The sequence below is a fragment of the Linepithema humile genome, chromosome 7, assembly GCF_040581485.1.
Source record: "Linepithema humile isolate Giens D197 chromosome 7, Lhum_UNIL_v1.0, whole genome shotgun sequence".
Lineage (NCBI taxonomy): Eukaryota > Metazoa > Arthropoda > Insecta > Hymenoptera > Formicidae > Linepithema > Linepithema humile.
This window is the reverse complement of record NC_090134.1, coordinates 2,736,908-2,754,157: the sequence shown is the minus strand read 5'-3', so window position 1 is coordinate 2,754,157 and position 17,250 is coordinate 2,736,908. Positions and strand designations below refer to the sequence as shown.

The following is a 17,250-nucleotide window of genomic DNA, read 5'->3' as shown; positions in this document are numbered from 1 at the left end:
TTGAAAAGTTACTTATTTTGTTTAATGATTAAATCGGCCGTAAATTAGCCACAAAATTTGCCATTAAGCGCTTAGTGGCAAAACATTGTCTGTATATACATATTATTCTAACGTATTATTGTATATATTCTATATCACGTTTGATATGCGTGATAACAATAAAGATTACTACGTTATTTACTTGAGATTAAAGAGTGGAAAAAAACTGAATAAAGCACATAAAGATGTGGCAACAGAAAAAGAATTCTAGATTCATATTTCCATCAGAAAAACATATGTGTATAAATATTATTTCTTCGATATACGAACATTATACAATCAAATTAAAGATAAACTATTTTTATCATTAAATACGAGTATAGATTGGAAAATTTGCGATGGAAATATACGCGACTGATAGGATAAATCTTTATTGTTGAGATGCATATATCAGAGATGGTAATGTTGGAGTAAAAATAGACATGATATTAAAATATACGACAAAATTAATGGGAATGTTTCTCATACGTTTATCATAACGCAGCAGTTATTATGTGTTATGATGTTCGAGTATGCCTTGCCTGATAAGTGGCTCACATGTGACTCTTGGTAGCAGATGATATGTATTTTTTTTAAGTGTAATAACTTCGCCGTCATCAAGTTCTAGCTTGCCAAAATCTGTTAAACACTTTACCTGAAATCATTATTATTTAATTACTGTCTGCAAAAAAAAACAAGTTAAAATATTTTTCTCTTTTTCCACAAAAATAATTAAAATTTTTGAAAATTAAAAGCTTTCTTATTTGTGCTATTTAAAAAAATCACATAAAATATGTAATAGATGTTTCTTAATAATTTTTTATAAAATATCCTTGTAAAGAAGTTTAATATAGCTGAAACCTTATTTTGATAATAAATTTACATAGCTTTTTACTTTTCCAAAATTTATTCAATGCTGACATTGATCACATTTGATCTAATGAAAAATTAAATGAAATACATTGGCATATAATACATATGGCGTATACATAAATAGAAATAACTGAAAAATATCATTTAGAACATAAAAATGGTAACAAGAAACATATTTTTCTGTACTAAGATTCTTTGAAATATTGTATTCTAATTTGTACAATACATACCTCAACGTAAAGCGTCTTTGGAGGACTCATGTTCATAGTTAAATTTAATCCATTGTCATCTCCAATTGACCTCATGTAAGTAGCTAAAGATTTATTGTAACTTTGAAACCATTGTACCTCTGCATTCAACAAGTTGGAGGTTATCTCAGTTGGTAGAATGCTGCCTAATTCCCAGCGCAGCTGCCGTAATCGTTTGATCCGGTGATACAAATAAGCCAAGACACACCTTTTATTCCTGAGCAGCGCTGTATGACGAAAATGGACGGACGGTAACAAAGCGTTATTTCCTTCATTCTGTATAGCTGTGCTGAAATATTCATAAGAAAAACTCATTAAGATTGACATTTATAATCTTTTATAAAATTGAATTTTTTACTGCTTTTAAAATATTATATTTTTACATATATATAAAATGATATATGCATAATTTATAAATATGCATAATAAAATACTTTGTGATTTTATTGTTTTATATTAATTTAAGTTAAAAAATTATTTTGACAAACATGTAAAGTACCTGTCAACTAGATTGGCTTCATAAAGTATTTGCATTTCTTCAAAAACTTGCCGCATTACTTGGTCCTGTAAATTAGAAAAATTTTACAATTATAATAACTTACAAAATAATAGCAAAGAATAGTAGCATTTATAATACTGACATTAAATGGTCGGATATCTTCATGTGTATCCAGCTCTGCTATGAGTTTCACAGCCTCTTTTCCCAACATATTTGTAAAGCTTGTTTAATAGTTTGTTTATTAAAATTTTTAATGCATATATACTTCTGTAATATAAAAGAAATATGTTAATTAAAATAAAACTTATACATTTTCTCCTATTTATTATTTTGAGTTATTTTTTATATATTTAAAATTATACGTATTATAAAAATCGCTTTTAATTTTTAGTGAATTGCTAAAAATTTTACAAGAGTAAAAAATTATTATCAAAGTGCAATTATATAAATTATTATTTTTTATTACTTCTATGATTAAAACAAAAAATAATTTAAATAATCATAACATATAAGCTCATTAGTAATTAAATATTTTAAATTAAAATCTAAAAATAGGTCACTATTTTAATATTGAGTACATAATTACATGTGTACAATTATAAGAAATGTTATTATCATGATTAGCAATCTAACCTCAAAAATTTAATCACTCTGTATTTTCATTATAGCATATTATTTTTAATAAATGCACTTTTACTTTGTGAACTAATACACTTTCACTACTTTTATTAAATTTGATAATCGTTATAAATGACACTATATTTACGAATGACAATTTAAAAAGTTGACAATCGCTAAGCTTTGGAGTATTTGATTTTATTGCAAGATGCAACTTACGATATACTTGCTGAATAATTCATTCAAAATTAAATAAATTAAAAATTAAATTATGTTTTTACAAATTAGAAGGCACAGCTCCAAAATGGTTCCAACTATTTACTACATGTGTATTTCAAACAGTGAAATTTTAAATGAATATAGTTGCCATCTAGTGATTACTGCCATCACTATCAAGATACTCATCAATTCTACGATATAAACGCGTCATATTTAAATCCTGTTCAAACTAAAAAATTAATTCAGAAAATGAAACTATTGAGTTACCGCTAATTTACAAGATCTATGAATAAGATTTGATCATTTATTCAATTCTATAAATTATTCATTTTTCATTTACATTTAATAATTTTAAAATAAGGTTAATAATCAATATTTATAGATTTCTGATCTGATAGTAATGTCAATTTAAAAAAAAAAAGAATATTTAAAATATTAAACTGTTTAGAAAGATTTCTAATTTTTTCTGTAAATATACAATTAAAAAACTTTCCAAACAATCTAATAATTATTTTTACACTGTCTAATGATAAAAACTACCATAATTATAATACTGCCTGCAACAATTTCTGCAATTTTTTCTTCTCGTTGTAAATTTCTTTCTTTCGATGCATTTACTCAAGCTAATGACAGTCAATGATAATTAAGCATGTATTTTATATAGTTTCTGCTGCGAATATGCCATGCTATATTACAGAAGTCCATTTACTTGTCAATCTATTGTCAATCTGCTAGTCATGTGCTAAATATATAATATAGAAGTATTGGTAGATCCTAATATCGTTACATAGCAACCAAATAGATGGAAATCAACAAAGACCTGGTTATTTATTGATGTGTAAGTCGCGCTTTAATTATTACACGAACATCGTTCTAATTACCAAGGAATAATCTGTCGTGACACGCAGTAGATTTCCTGCAAAATCTTTTAAACGCAATGTATCGTGATCTACTGAATTCTTCAATTGGTAAATTAAAGAAACTTAATTCTTATATTGAAAGGCGACGTACCTCTTCGATAAAATTGTAAATTTTTTAGCAAGATAATGGCGATGATAACCTTATCTTTGTTTACTTGCTTAGCATAATTATAATAGGCTATGAACAAATTTTATTGGATTGTCGATTAAAGGATTAACTATCTGATGTACTTTGTTTTTGAGAATCAAAGTGATTTCTTATGCGCATATACAATTTTAATCATATGTATATCAACTATATATGTTATCTAAATATATTTTTGTGATATGTTTATTATATTATATATATATACATATATTTAAAAATATATTTAGAAATATATAATAAATTCATAATATATGTTATGTATTTTTAAAGATATATATCAAACATATCAAAATTTAATAACTTCTAATTCAAAATTTATTAATATTATGCTGAAATGCTAAAAAATAACTTCCGTTTCTTTGATAAATATTTGCTACAATGACGAAAGTTATTTATAACAAATAGTATTAATTAAACAGTGTTAATTAATATGTATTAATATATCATCTATATATTTAAATATATGTATAGTATTTGTCTAAAGATATCTTTGAAGGCACATAACATATATTTGATATATATTTACATATTAAATGGCTTCTGCATAATGTTCTTTCTTGAGGGAGGAGTTTCTTTCTCAAGGCATGTCCTAGTTAATATCTCAGATCATTATGTAGAACTTATAATACTCCGCCAAACCCTCGATTTTCTGCACCGTAATTACCTGTGCGTGTATTTGTATCACGAGCTCGTTAATCATTATACATATTATATCGCGTGCCTACCATGTCGCCGATGTCCCCGTGCAACCGAAAGCGAGCCCGAAGGGAAGCCTAGTAAACCGGCAGAAAATACACGATTAATGCAGTGCACCTTTTCACTTCGCCGAAGATAGATCAATCGATCCGAAATTAAATTTCTTATCCACAAATTCATTTCTTAATTTCGAAGATGTTGCGCAAAAGGGTAGAACACAACACAAATGTTTAAAAAAATATAACATTACATAAATACAATAATTTCCTGCACACATAAACGTGTGAAATTTCAAAAAACATTAAACAGATCTTTGAAAAACATTTTAAACATCTTTTAGATAGTTTTTGCATCTTTTTAATGTTAAAATTTAACAAAAAAATAATTAAGTTTGATAGAAAACAAATTTAAAAAGTTATTAATGTTATTAAAGCAATAATTAATTATGTTTTATTGTAGGGTGGAACGAAGACGACGAGAAGAATGGCAAAGAAAGTGGCACCCGCGGCATTGCAGACGGAAGTTATTAATGATGAAGAATGGGCAAAGATACTAAAGCGGAAGGGTTTAGTAGGCGAGTAACATTCATGAACTATCTCAAACAATTAGAAAAAGAGAGATACCCAATAGATATTTCATAAAAACTAAATAAAATTATTATATAATTATGTTATTTGCACGATTCATTCGTAATTTTTTGTCAAATGTCCTTCGCGAACGTAATAAATAATGATAATTAATTCTAGAAATCTAAATATTAAAAAATATTATTTAGATATCTAATGGATATCTCATGGTATTCTGATTGTTGTATGATGTTATATTCCTCTGATCACACACAGAATATAATAAAGAAATCATTTTATCGCAATATTGTTACCTAGTGGTGGATGTGTATTCGGATTGGAGTGGTCCTTGTACAGGTATGGTGAGCATTTTGAAGAAGATAAAGATGGAGATTGGGGGCGACGCATTGAGTTACGCCACGGTAATTTCTAGAAAACGTAATGCGATAAAGATTAGATGTCATATAAGTAAATAAAAATATTGCATAACATTAATAATTAGAAGAATCAAGATAATACATAGAAATAATATTCTAGAATAATTATGATTTTTTAATGTAATATTTAAATACCAGTCGTATAAATGCATTCTCAGAATATATTTATCTGCAGTTTCATCGTTTTCAGGCGAGTTGCGATCGCGTCACCGATTTAAAAAGATTTCAAGGCAAGAGTGAACCCACGTGGATGTTTATTCATGTAAGTATCCCGCAAGTAATTCGCGAAGTAATTTCTAGAATTTTCTTTTCTGGTAGGAAGGGCGAATGATAAATTTGATGTTTGGTGCTCATTGTCCGCAATTTATGAAAACGCTTGTGACTGAGCTTGAAAGAGTTCAAAATGGCGGCGAACACGAGTAAGTATTCATAATGTTATCCACAAAAATTGCAAGATTTGCACTTTACTATCTTTCATTGCTTACAAATTAAAGTTTACTGATACTTTAATATTTTTTGTTTAAAGATAAACAATTCCATTTCAATTTATTATGAAAGATTAGTTGCGATTGAGACCATTCTATGATATCCTAATTGTATGATATCGCAGAACATTTATTTCCTATAATTTTTTAATATTATTTTATTAAAAATTTAGATTTTCATTAGACGTTTTCGAGATGAGTCCAGAAGAAGTAACACGATTGGAAATTCAGGAGGAGGCAAGAAAAGCCAAAGAAATAGCGAGGAAATCTCGAAAAGGTAAAAAATATTGATCATAAGCACTTGAAAACTTCCAGTTATTTTGAGATGAATTCAAATATATATAAGATAACGGTAATTAGATTGAAGATTATATCGCATCATAATTTAATAATTATATGCAATTACATTATGCTGACTATTTATATATATAATGTAGCGAGAATAATATTGTGCAGAGGCTGAAGCTAAGGCGAGATACGAAGCGGAGATGCTACATCTAACGACATCGTTATGTAATGAAACTTGTTTGCTGCTATTTCCCTGGATATTCAAGGATGAAGAGGGAAAAAGAAGAGACAAGAGAACGAGTCCACCATATGTGGAATTGATCGAAGAATTATTACCGGAAAATTACACAGTGGAACAAGAAATACGCAAAAGAATGAATGATGATCTGCTTCATCAGATACTCGATGAAGTAATTGTTCTATTTTTTCTTCCATTATTTTTTTATATTAATTATTATGTAGATGTTCAATATTATTGGAATATACCTTTTTCTATATTCTCCATCGTACAGTCGACATATAGCTTCTCAGAGAACGCCAAACAATTGCTCCTTGATGGCAAATGTATGTTCATGCGATTAAAGATTGTCGAGGGAAGAAAGGATGTCGATGTTCATAGTCATCTGTGCACTATCGTGTTCAATCAATCGACGTTGCCAGAATCAGAAGAAGATCTGAATGAAGATTGGTATGTGATCTATTTGAGTATAAATTTAATTATTGCAAACCTGCAACATAAAATCAATTAGGATAACTGTGACATTAATATTTTTGATATTTTCTGATAATCAAAACAATAAAACTTAATCATTAGAAACTTTTGACAATATTAATGGTTCATGTTATTAAAATTAATCTTTATTTCACGTAGTTTCGCCGTAAAACATTGTCCAGCTTTTGAAGTTCCTGATAAGGAAATTAAAAAGTTTCCTTTTGTTTGGACACCTCTAAATCCCAGAAACAAAGCAATTGTTTTTCGTTCGATATTTAGTGTTTACACTAATACGACGTATCCGGTAAGCATTTGTTAAAAATATGTCTCCTTTTCATAAAATTTTACAAATTTTTTCATAATTTTTGAAGAGCTTATTAAACAATAGATTGTTAAAAATAAAATTAAAAAATTGTCTTATTCAGTGTTTTCAAAATTTAATAAAATTAATTATAATTTAATTATAATTATGTTAAGTTGATATAACATGCATTATCTTTTTCCACAGTACGAAGATAAGATGACAAAAGTGCCGATAACCGTCTTTAAATATGACTATACACGTAAAAATGATTTAAAAATGGTATTAGACATGTTTAACGATGATGTTATGGATTTTGGTATATTCGAATATGATAAACCACCTGAAGCTAAGATGATCGCCAAAAATATAGATGTATTCGAGATGAACGCTGAAGAGAAGACAGGGTATTCTATTATAATTAAAAGGCTTAATTATATAATTTATTCTTTCAAAACTGGAAAATATTAATCTGAAAGTTGCAAAACACTCTTTTAAAAACTTTGAACAATTAATATGCCATGGCACTTATGTCTATTTGAATTATTTTCAATTTTAAGTCATGTATTTTAAAATACGAAATAAAATATTTACTTCATTGATAATATTTAAATTTAATGTTTTAATGTTTTCAAATTTTGTCATCTTAAACTCTCAAAAAATTATAGAGAAGATATTTTTGAATAATTCTATTAAATTCTCTTAAAAAAATGACTTAAACAACATTAGAATCTTTAATTGCTTTCGCGTATTTTAGAAAAGATAATTTCTATAATTGATTTGTTCTTACCTGTATATTAATTATTGTGCTTTTCATTTACAGTTACGAAATATTTGTCTGCACAGTAAAGAAAGTAGGATGTGAAGCGTTTTTGGGTTTTGCTGGAATTGGACCTTATCATGTAAGTGAAAATCCGGAAAAGGCTATAGAGGAGTCAAAGTTATATTTTCCGGATGTTACTGCTATGGAAGACACACAGTCGGATGACGAGGAAAAACCTGAGGAATTAATGGAAGAAAATCAGGATACAGCAGCAACATAATTGCTTTGATCATACAGCATATAAAAAAGGTAAAATGTAAACAGTAAATTATAGCTTGATAGAGTAGATAGCTGAATTCAAAATTCAAAATTACCTTAATAATAATTATATATACATTTTATCTTTTCATATATACATATCGTTTTACTGTACATATTCAGAGTATTTTATTCTATTCGCATATGCAACTATATGTAATATATTTATTAATTTGCCGAAATTCGAGTATAATTCGGCGACAAAGTTGCGTACAAAATAGAAAAAAATTCTGAATATCTACAGTAACACGAGAAAAAAAAGAGAATTCATATTTCATATAAAACAAATGTTTATTTCCCACCATGATCATCCCTTGTATGAAAAGAGTGTGTGGTACTGTGAATAAAAATATCTTAAGGTAAATTATATTTATCTTATTTCTTATAACCTGCGCCTACGACTTCTTGCTTTTTCAAATTTCCTTTTGAAACGTATGTATGGTTTTGTGTGAGAGTGCAGCACACCAGGTGCTAGTCCAAAGTGTTTCACACTTTCACAATCTTTACGTGGACTTTGCATCAAAACAGTGTGTTTTCCAATAGGATTGCGTAATATCAATTGATCAAATGTTAGAATTTCACCATTGGCATTCAAAATACGCGCCTGAGCTTTTTCCGTCATACGTAAAGCACAAACCTGCACAAAATTTAGTGTCAGAATTAACTTATCATATAAACTTATGTTTATGATATGATTATCATATAAACTTATCATATAAACTTATGTTTATGATATAGTCTGACATTGCACATTATATTAAAAGCAATAATATTAACATAAGTTTCATCTAAATGTTAGTATATATATGTATATCACACTTACTGTCAATTTTGGTATCTCAAAGATCCTAGCATCATCTGTGACTGTACCAACAGCTATTGCAATGTAATTTTCCCGTCCAGGCTTCTTCATTGACCGCACAATCCGTGAGAGTGAAATGGGTGGTCGATGAATTATGCTCATAAAGAACAGTTTTAAGATGATCTTGTTAAACTTTGAATGTGTCTTTCTCGCCAAATATCAATATAACTAAAATAAAGATTTTGTTATTACCATAATTCTTATATCATAATAAGCAGCAAATTCATATGCTTGACTGTAACAATCGCTTTTTTATACTTTAAATAGATAAAATAGATTATTGATGACATACTTTCAATTAGTTTTTCATATAAGATCAGAATGAACTTGGAGTCTTTAAAATTTAAAGTAGATGCAATGTCAATATATAAATATTAAATCTTTGTATTATTACAATTTTTTTTATTATAGGCATATAAGAGAAAAATTTCATAGATGTAGAATTAAAATCAAAATAATTCATTCATTTATATAATTAAAAAATAAAAAAATATGATATACAAATGACATGTATAATTATCACAATACTTTAATGTAAAAATCACATACATTAATGACAATTAATACATTATACTTTTATAACATTCGAAGAAAAATTAAACACCATGACGAAAGCAATAGATTTGTTTTTATAGTTGAACTGGCTGCACTACTTCATAGTTTATCTTTCTCTTTCCAATGTGGAAGGAAGAAGATAAACTCTGAACTAGTGTAGCCAGTTCAGCTATAAAGAACAGACCTGATATGTCAAAAACGCTTACTTTGACTAGAAGACGTAAATATATATCTTGGGACCTGGATTGTGTTCGCCGCACCTTCCTATCATGTTTATGATTGATGTCGATATCCTAAAAAAAATGTAACTTGTTGAGTAATTTAATATTTGATAGGTAAACGTATTTCGTAACCGCAATTAATACACATATTATTATCTTACCATTTCGACAAACCGTTGAAAAGAAACTATTGGAAGTTGCTGAAAACATGAATTCGATCAGTTCTTTTCCAAGTTACAGTATTATCAATATGACATCATAAAAATTTCTAATTGTGATTTTTAGTCGCAGAATATGAATACCTAGATAGAATTATAAATATAACAGCCATCGAAAAACGGCAGCGTGGCCTTTCTCAGGTTTCTCTCTGGTTTTAGTTTTCTAGTGCAGTAAAAAAAAGAACAAACTTAAAATAGTAACTTTACATTTGCTAAGTTTCCGCTCTATAATTCGTCGCGTTTACGGTCAACAGAGAAATGACAGACAGTGTGTGACCTAATTGCGGAGGGAGAAAAAGAAGAAAGTCGTGGTGAAGGAACGTTTATCATGTTCCGCGACTTTGTTAAAGTCGCTGACTTAAATACACGATCACGACAGAACGATCTTAATTTTTGAGGAAGAAACATAATTCGGAAGAGATGCAGTAAGTACATGTTTGCCGTTAAGATGCTAGAAATATTTCCGCAAGACAAGTCCCTCTCTTTTCTTTGCTGTCACTTTTACTTTTAAAACAGCTGTTCGTCGATACGGCCAATCATTTCCATCACAAATCGATTTCCCTTTATAAAGCCAACAAGTCATGTCTCAGGACATAATATCTGCCTCTTATCGGCATTGGCATTGGCATTGTTTATTATAGCGTGATGTGTCATAATATAATATATATAATTACATCAATCTTCTCGCGGGTATTCTTGAGAGAGTATCGCTCGCTAAAGAAGGAAATTTTAGAGTAAATAGTAATTATTATTTAATCAAATGTATTGATAATGTATAATAGGTGTGTAAAAGGATAATTTTATATTTTTTTTATCGAAAAAAAAATAACAAGAAAATACATTCTTACTTTCACAGATTGCATCATGTCTTCAGAACCAGTTTGTTGAAAAAATTCCAGTTTCTTACTACTTCATAAAAAATTGGCAATAAATAATGATCTTTCTTAACATTTTTGTTATGAAAAAATTAATTGTAAATCTGTATTCGATTCTTAAATTATGGGGCACTATATAAAAATGATGCAATTCCATGGTGTTACGTGATGTTACATGGTATTACATGATTTATTTATAAGACTTTATTTTTTATATACGCATTTTATTCACTAAACATATATTCTTATTCTAATGTATTTTAATTGAAGAATTTAATTTTTACAAATTTTAAAAAAGATTTATTATTATAAATATTTTTTTAATAATAAAAAATTAAAATAATTATATTTTTACAGTTTTTATATTCTCATTAAATGTTAATGAATGAAAATATTCACATTTTGTTATACAATTAAATTTTATAACTTTGATAATAGTGATGAAACTAGTAATAATTATAATATTACTTTCTGTTGCAGATATGGAATCGTTTTTGCAACTTTTTGATCCACAAGATAATAAGGATATAAGAAAGAGACAATGGGATGATTCTGAAAACGAGGGAAATGGATTATCGGATTGTGAGACTTCCAGTGCTGATGAGGATCAAGAGGATCGTCTGCCACCAGAACCGGAACAAGGAAATATAGAGTACAAATTAAAATTGATAAATCCATCTAGTCAACGTTTCGAACATCTTGTCACCCAAATGAAATGGAGACTAAGAGAGGGACATGGAGAGGCAATTTATCAAATTGGTATAAATAATTACATCAACCATAGTTTTGCATTCCTTATTTTTTTGCTTATTTTTGATAATGTTGTATATGTATATAGGAGTAGAAGATAACGGTAGATTGGCGGGTTTAACAAAGGAGGAAATGAAAGCATCCTTAAAAACACTAAAGGACATGGCTTCCAGACTAGGCGCTACCATAAGAGTATTACGCGAACGAGTAGCTACAAGTAAGGCTTTGGTGTCTCAAAGCAACAATAGTAATAATAATAATAACAATAATAAGGAGGAAAAGAAGGTTGCTGAAGTGCTAGTAAAAAAATTACGGAAGGATGATAGAGAGGACCAGGACAGTATCGTAGATCTAAGACTGGCGGTTACTGGTGGGCAGGACGCTGGAAAGTCGACTCTCTTAGGTGAGAGAATTAGCAGAGGATATTTAAGGTAGAGAAATGACATCGACGGTCAGCGCTACGCTCTGCTACTTGATTATCTGTCTACATTGTACAAATTCATTGAAAATGTGATTGCGAAGATTATAATCGAAACTCAATGTCTGCGTAGGGGTATTAACGCAAGGTGAATTAGACAATGGTAGAGGCAGAGCAAGACTCAACATGTTACGTCATTTGCACGAAATAAAGACAGGTCGTACGTCTTCGATATCGCATGAGATTATCGGATTCGATAGCACAGGTCACGTCTTAAATTACGCTGAAATGGCTACAGCCGAAGAGATATGCGAACACGCTTCGAAAGTCGTCACTTTTATCGATTTAGCTGGACATCGGAAGTACTTGAGGACGACAGTGCTTGGGCTCACAGGTGTGTAACATAAATTTTTAATTACGTGACATTTTTATGTACATTATAATACGAATAATTTATATTATTTGTGATATATAATTGATAACTTTTAATTATATAATTTATATAATAATTGTTTGCAAATAACTTCTTCAGGATATTCACCGCATCACGTTATGCTGGTGATAGCACCTCCTCTGAACGAAGCGTCGCAGGAACACATGGCTCTCTGTTTAGCATTAAAACTTCCGTTCTTCATTGTCGTGAATAAAATCGATTTAGGATTTTGCGACATATCCGACACTCTAGTTCAACTCGAGAATGCTATGAGGACGCAGGGCTATCCTAAGCAATTAGTATTGTTCAGCAATAATGAAATACCATCGTGGGATTGTACGTCTGATCTGATACCAGTATTTAGTGTCAGTTGCGTCACCGGTGAAGGCCTCGAAGAATTGACTACTTTTATCAAAAATTTGGCACCTTACGAAACGAATTCGATTGATTCGGATTCGGAATCGTGTTTATTTCAGATTGACGAAACGTTTAGGTACGTGTAATCGTATGCAAATTTAATATGTTACGAATAATTAAAGTTTTGATGTTTTATGAATAATTAATATCTTAATAACGATATAGATCTTTCATAAATGCTCTATAAATGTGACTTTTATTTTATTTTGTACAGGGTAGCAGGCTTGACGCAACCAGTTTTAGGAGGATTACTGGTTAAAGGGGCAATCGCTCCAGGAACTCGTTTATTAGTAGGACCTCTGCCGGACGGAGAATTTAGCCCAGTGAAAGTCGTTAGTCTGCATCGCAATAAAGCTCCGTGCTGTTTAGTTCGAGCCTCGCAAAGTGCCAGCTTGACCTTGGCACCGCCGACGAATCGTAGCCCTCCCTTGCCGCACCTTCGCCCAGGAATGGTTTTAGTTTCTTTACGTGATCGACCACATGCAACATTTTTCTTTCAGGTATATAAAATTTTGATATACTTAATTATTATTACTTAAGTATTATTTTTAATATTTTAACTGTTAGATTGATTTCAATACTGTTTTCATTATGATTTGATTTGTTAAACAGACGCCTATAAGCTAATTATAAGATATCAGTTTTTAAAATAGAAAGATAGATCGGTTTGCTGATAGAAATATTCAAGGTGATCGAGTTACACGAATTATTTTGTAAATTTTTATTTATGAGAACGTTATAAGTATAAATATTCTGCTGTATTTCAGGCAACGGTATTGATAGTGTACCATGCTACTGCGATATTTCCCGGATTTCAAACAACGGTGCACGTGGGTAATGTGAGACAGACCTGTGTCATCGAGGGAATAATGGACGCGACAGACAGGGGACTGCAGACGAACGACACCGCCTCCGTGTTATTCAGATTCGTCAGTCATCCGGAGTATCTTCACGTTGGAATGCGATTGTTGCTCAGAGAAGGGCGTACTAAGGGGATTGGTAAAATCACGCAGATCTTCCCTCTGATCGGATCGCAGAACTCGATCAAATAAAAGAAAAATAAAATTTGACGCGATGTAAAACAATAACCGCTATACCATCTTTTAATATTTGTGATGTGTAACTTAAAGGAAAAAAAAAAGGAAAAATGCATAGATGTTTTATAAAAGTAGAATCGTGTCGCTGGCGTTATTAGTATTGAATAATATTTAATATTTATATTTTTTTTGTTATATACTGCTCAAAATAATTATGAAATCTCTTTTTGAAATATCAATATTATGTATATATAAAGCTTTGAACATTTTTTGTTAGTATTGTAACATTTTTATTTCTTTTGCTACAAGTATAAATGCATATTTTGCGCAATTTGGAGGATTGGTCAAAAATGTGATCCAGTTATTTTTGAGCAGTATATTAACATACGTAGAGAAAGAATTTTATTTTATGTGTTACAGATAGTTGAGAATTTTATTAGAATATATCAGAAAGAGCAGGTTAAGCGGTATGTTTTACGAAGAGAGATAGTTAGGATCTTTTTTGCCTAGAAGCAATTTTGTGTTCCTGTTTTAAATGGTGTATTAACACGTTTTAGAAAAAGAATTTATTTTTGTGTGTGACAAGTAGTTATGATTTTATTAGGATGTATTCGAAAAGGCAAGACAACTTATGCAAAGGTTTTTATTTAAAACTTTTATTGAAAAGTTTTATTCAAACTCTTTATGCAAGAGGGCTTTCATTAAAACCAAGGACTCGGACCGGATAAGAATTAACCGGAACTGGAACCGTAATCGTAATCGTTTCGTTTTTGATCAAACCGAAACTATAACTGAACTGAAATTTCATAATGTTTATAATATCGGAACCATAACCGAATTGGTTAAATTATTTACGGTTTTTTTTTTCAATTTTTTTTTGTTGGTTTCGATTCGGTTTTGGTCTGAGTCCCTGATTAAAACTTTGACGTTTAAGCATATATTATTTAATTATTTAGTTTTTTAATTAGATTAATTAGTATATAATAATTCTTATGAAACAAATTGAAATCTATTTTATGTTTAATGAGATCAAGAAAATGATTTTTTCTTTTTCTATAATATTACTATGCTTCTGATACACAATCTCGAGTTATGAGCACAGATTGGTTCATGGAATCTGCACAAATCTTTATGTACATTATGCGATTAAATTCGCAAATTTCAGATTTTGCAGTAAATTGCATTGAACATATACTTATAAAAATATAAAAGAAAAGTAAAATATCTGATAAAGATAATTGTTCTGTATTGATTACTTGAAAATAAAACTTGATGATGTGAAAATTCTTTCATGTAGGAATCCTTACATGGTCGAGCATATATAATTAGCAAATATATTGCTATTAAAATAATATGTGAGAGTTTGCTATAATATATCTTTAACAGTTAATTTATTTGTCTTGAATTGATATTACTTTTTTAAAATGTCTCAGAATTTGTAGAATAAAATATTATAAGAATATTTAAATTTAGGTTGTTGATGGAATTCTTTATTTTTCAAATTTATTGCTCAATGAAATACATTATGCATTTCAATTTCTATTATGCAATGTTTCAAAAGTGGCGCGCTACGCACTCTTATTGCTTTGTTTCTCACTTGACTAGCTCAGTCATCTCGTGTTCGCCTTTCATCCAATCACTTGTTTGCGTGTTCTGAAAATGTTTTTTTCATTCTACGACGAATTTTACGTGTGTGCGGTGTCGAATTTAGTATTATCAGGCGATTGTTATCGTATATTAGTGTTTACGATTGTATGATGAGATATATTTTTCAATACTCCGTAAAAGACGTGTGTCGTTTCATCTCGACGAACAATTCTTTCGAATGATCTTCGGAGAAACGTATGATATTGCTTTACTTTTTCAGCGCAGCTAAGGTATTCGATAATTATATTTATTATAATCTGTTCGATCGTATTCAGACAACATTTCAGTTTGACGATTTTAAAGTAGTGTAAAATTACTAGCAATTTTCGAATTTGCCGTATGCATAACACGCATCTGGCCATTATCGCATTTTGCGTTATTAATACGTTAAAAATTCGTGGAATAAGCGTCCTTTATTATTATGCTACATTAAACTTAGAAATATGCTTTGGTAATAATTTTTATTATGCAATATATACATTACAAATGACGGACCGCGCGCCATTACTTTGTTCTACATTTGACTAGCGTAGTTTCTTCGTCATTTCTATCTCGTGTGTGATTGGTGCGCTTACTTGTCGCGCCACTTATCTTGCGCGTTTTTGAAATATTTGTCATCAGTCGAAAACATCTGTTCTTTATAGCTGAACTAGTGCAGCCAGTTCAGCTATAAGAACAAACCTATTGTCTTACGCGCGAGTGGTCGTCGAAAGTGCCTCATTTAACATCGGGTGATTATCGTTGCGTGTTAGTGTTCGTGATATCGTGTGAAAACGAGATCCAACCTCGAATATTTCGTAAATAACGCGCGTCGCTTCGTCTTGAGCAGCAATTCTTTCGAAAACGGTGGATCGAAACATCTTGCTGCGCTATTTGCTCATCCACACTGAATTGTGTGTGCGCTGGGTGCATGGATCGGAAGGATGGATTGAGAGCATTGTTTGGAGCATTCTCCGACGCAACAGAGGTTTGACGGTAATCATATAATACCAAAATATATGCTATGTTGCTTAACGATATTCGATATTATATTAACGGGCAATATTTTCACATCGACGGTTCTCGTAGCGGCGTGAAGTGTGCCGCTGCATTTTTTGATTTCTTCATACATCGTAGTACATTATTTATGCCACCAGAGACGCGCTGTACGTCTTTATTTCACATTTGACTAGTGTCGTCATTTCATGTTTGTTTTGCGCGCAATGTACAGTCGCCATTTGCAATTACACATTCTCGATAAACTAATTGTAAGTAATAAATTGTTTTCCAAGCAACAGTTTGTCGGAATGCAAAGATTTATTAATCATAGAACTCTTTATTTTGAGTCGCGCGTATGGTATTAATAATTGCGCACCTCGCTTGCTGGACGAAAAAAAATGCTTATTCATTGCCTTTCGGTAGTAATTTGCGATAAAAATTTTCGTGAATTACATACTGTACAGTATGTGCGCAAGTAAACGGTAATACAATTTTTTGATTGAAAAATTTTGATTTTGAAAAAAATATGAATATGATATCAATAAAATTGTGTTTCAGAAAAGGCAACCTTCTTTGAAGCCTCTTGCAGCCCTTTTTTGGATGCTGTCGATGCCGGTGCAGTTACTGCGATGCAGATGCAAATAAGGTAAGTGCAGTGCATGTTTTAATGAATATATTCATTATATATTCTTGATTAATGCTGAAACTTGCGAAATTTATATGTTAAAAA

The 17,250-nt window shown here is 30.1% G+C and overlaps 4 protein-coding genes across 8 annotated transcripts; 2 read left to right on the top strand and 2 right to left on the bottom strand.

The window, feature by feature from the left end:
* LOC105678484 (DNA replication complex GINS protein PSF1-like) lies at positions 1-5,236 on the bottom strand. Of its 4 annotated transcripts, XM_067358904.1 has the most exons (6): positions 4,208-4,321; positions 4,070-4,132; positions 1,781-1,905; positions 1,639-1,703; positions 1,122-1,428; positions 1-673 (listed from the first exon to the last, which is right to left on the bottom strand). In XM_067358904.1, exons 3-6 carry the CDS (start codon positions 1,847-1,849, stop codon positions 530-532), a joined length of 585 nt encoding a protein of 194 aa, XP_067215005.1. In that variant the 5' UTR covers positions 1,850-1,905; positions 4,070-4,132; positions 4,208-4,321; the 3' UTR covers positions 1-529. The 4 variants fall into 4 exon arrangements, with proteins under 4 accessions (XP_067215005.1, XP_067215006.1, XP_012233297.1 ...); XM_067358905.1 differs by lacking the exons at positions 4,070-4,132; positions 4,208-4,321 and adding an exon at positions 5,120-5,236; XM_012377874.2 differs by lacking the exons at positions 4,070-4,132; positions 4,208-4,321 and adding an exon at positions 2,476-2,638.
* Positions 4,717-8,693, top strand: LOC105678481 (thioredoxin domain-containing protein 3-like). The gene is made up of 10 exons (XM_012377871.2): positions 4,717-4,813; positions 5,124-5,227; positions 5,433-5,504; positions 5,561-5,661; positions 5,901-6,004; positions 6,184-6,425; positions 6,528-6,703; positions 6,887-7,031; positions 7,236-7,435; positions 7,852-8,693. The coding sequence occupies exons 1-10, from the start codon at positions 4,723-4,725 to the stop codon at positions 8,069-8,071; spliced, it is 1,455 nt and encodes a 484-aa protein (XP_012233294.1). The 5' UTR covers positions 4,717-4,722; the 3' UTR covers positions 8,072-8,693.
* Positions 6,616-10,063, bottom strand: LOC105678485 (ribosomal protein L18). Its single transcript, XM_012377876.2, is given in 5 exon segments — positions 6,616-6,743; positions 8,499-8,746; positions 8,933-9,139; positions 9,733-9,819; positions 9,909-10,063. Coding segments are annotated over 5 exon segments (576 nt in total). The 5' UTR covers positions 9,912-10,063; the 3' UTR covers positions 6,616-6,712.
* A 141-nt stretch (positions 10,064-10,204) lies between these two features.
* Positions 10,205-15,179, top strand: LOC105678584 (GTP-binding protein 2). 2 transcript variants are annotated; one of them, XM_012378053.2, is made up of 8 exons: positions 10,205-10,390; positions 10,822-11,018; positions 11,321-11,599; positions 11,679-11,993; positions 12,142-12,402; positions 12,541-12,934; positions 13,073-13,358; positions 13,626-15,179. In XM_012378053.2, exons 2-8 carry the CDS (start codon positions 11,009-11,011, stop codon positions 13,908-13,910), a joined length of 1,830 nt encoding a protein of 609 aa, XP_012233476.1. In that variant the 5' UTR covers positions 10,205-10,390; positions 10,822-11,008; the 3' UTR covers positions 13,911-15,179. The 2 variants fall into 2 exon arrangements, with proteins under 2 accessions (XP_012233476.1, XP_012233477.1); XM_012378054.2 differs by lacking the exon at positions 10,822-11,018.
* The last annotated feature ends 2,071 nt before the right edge of the window (positions 15,180-17,250 follow it).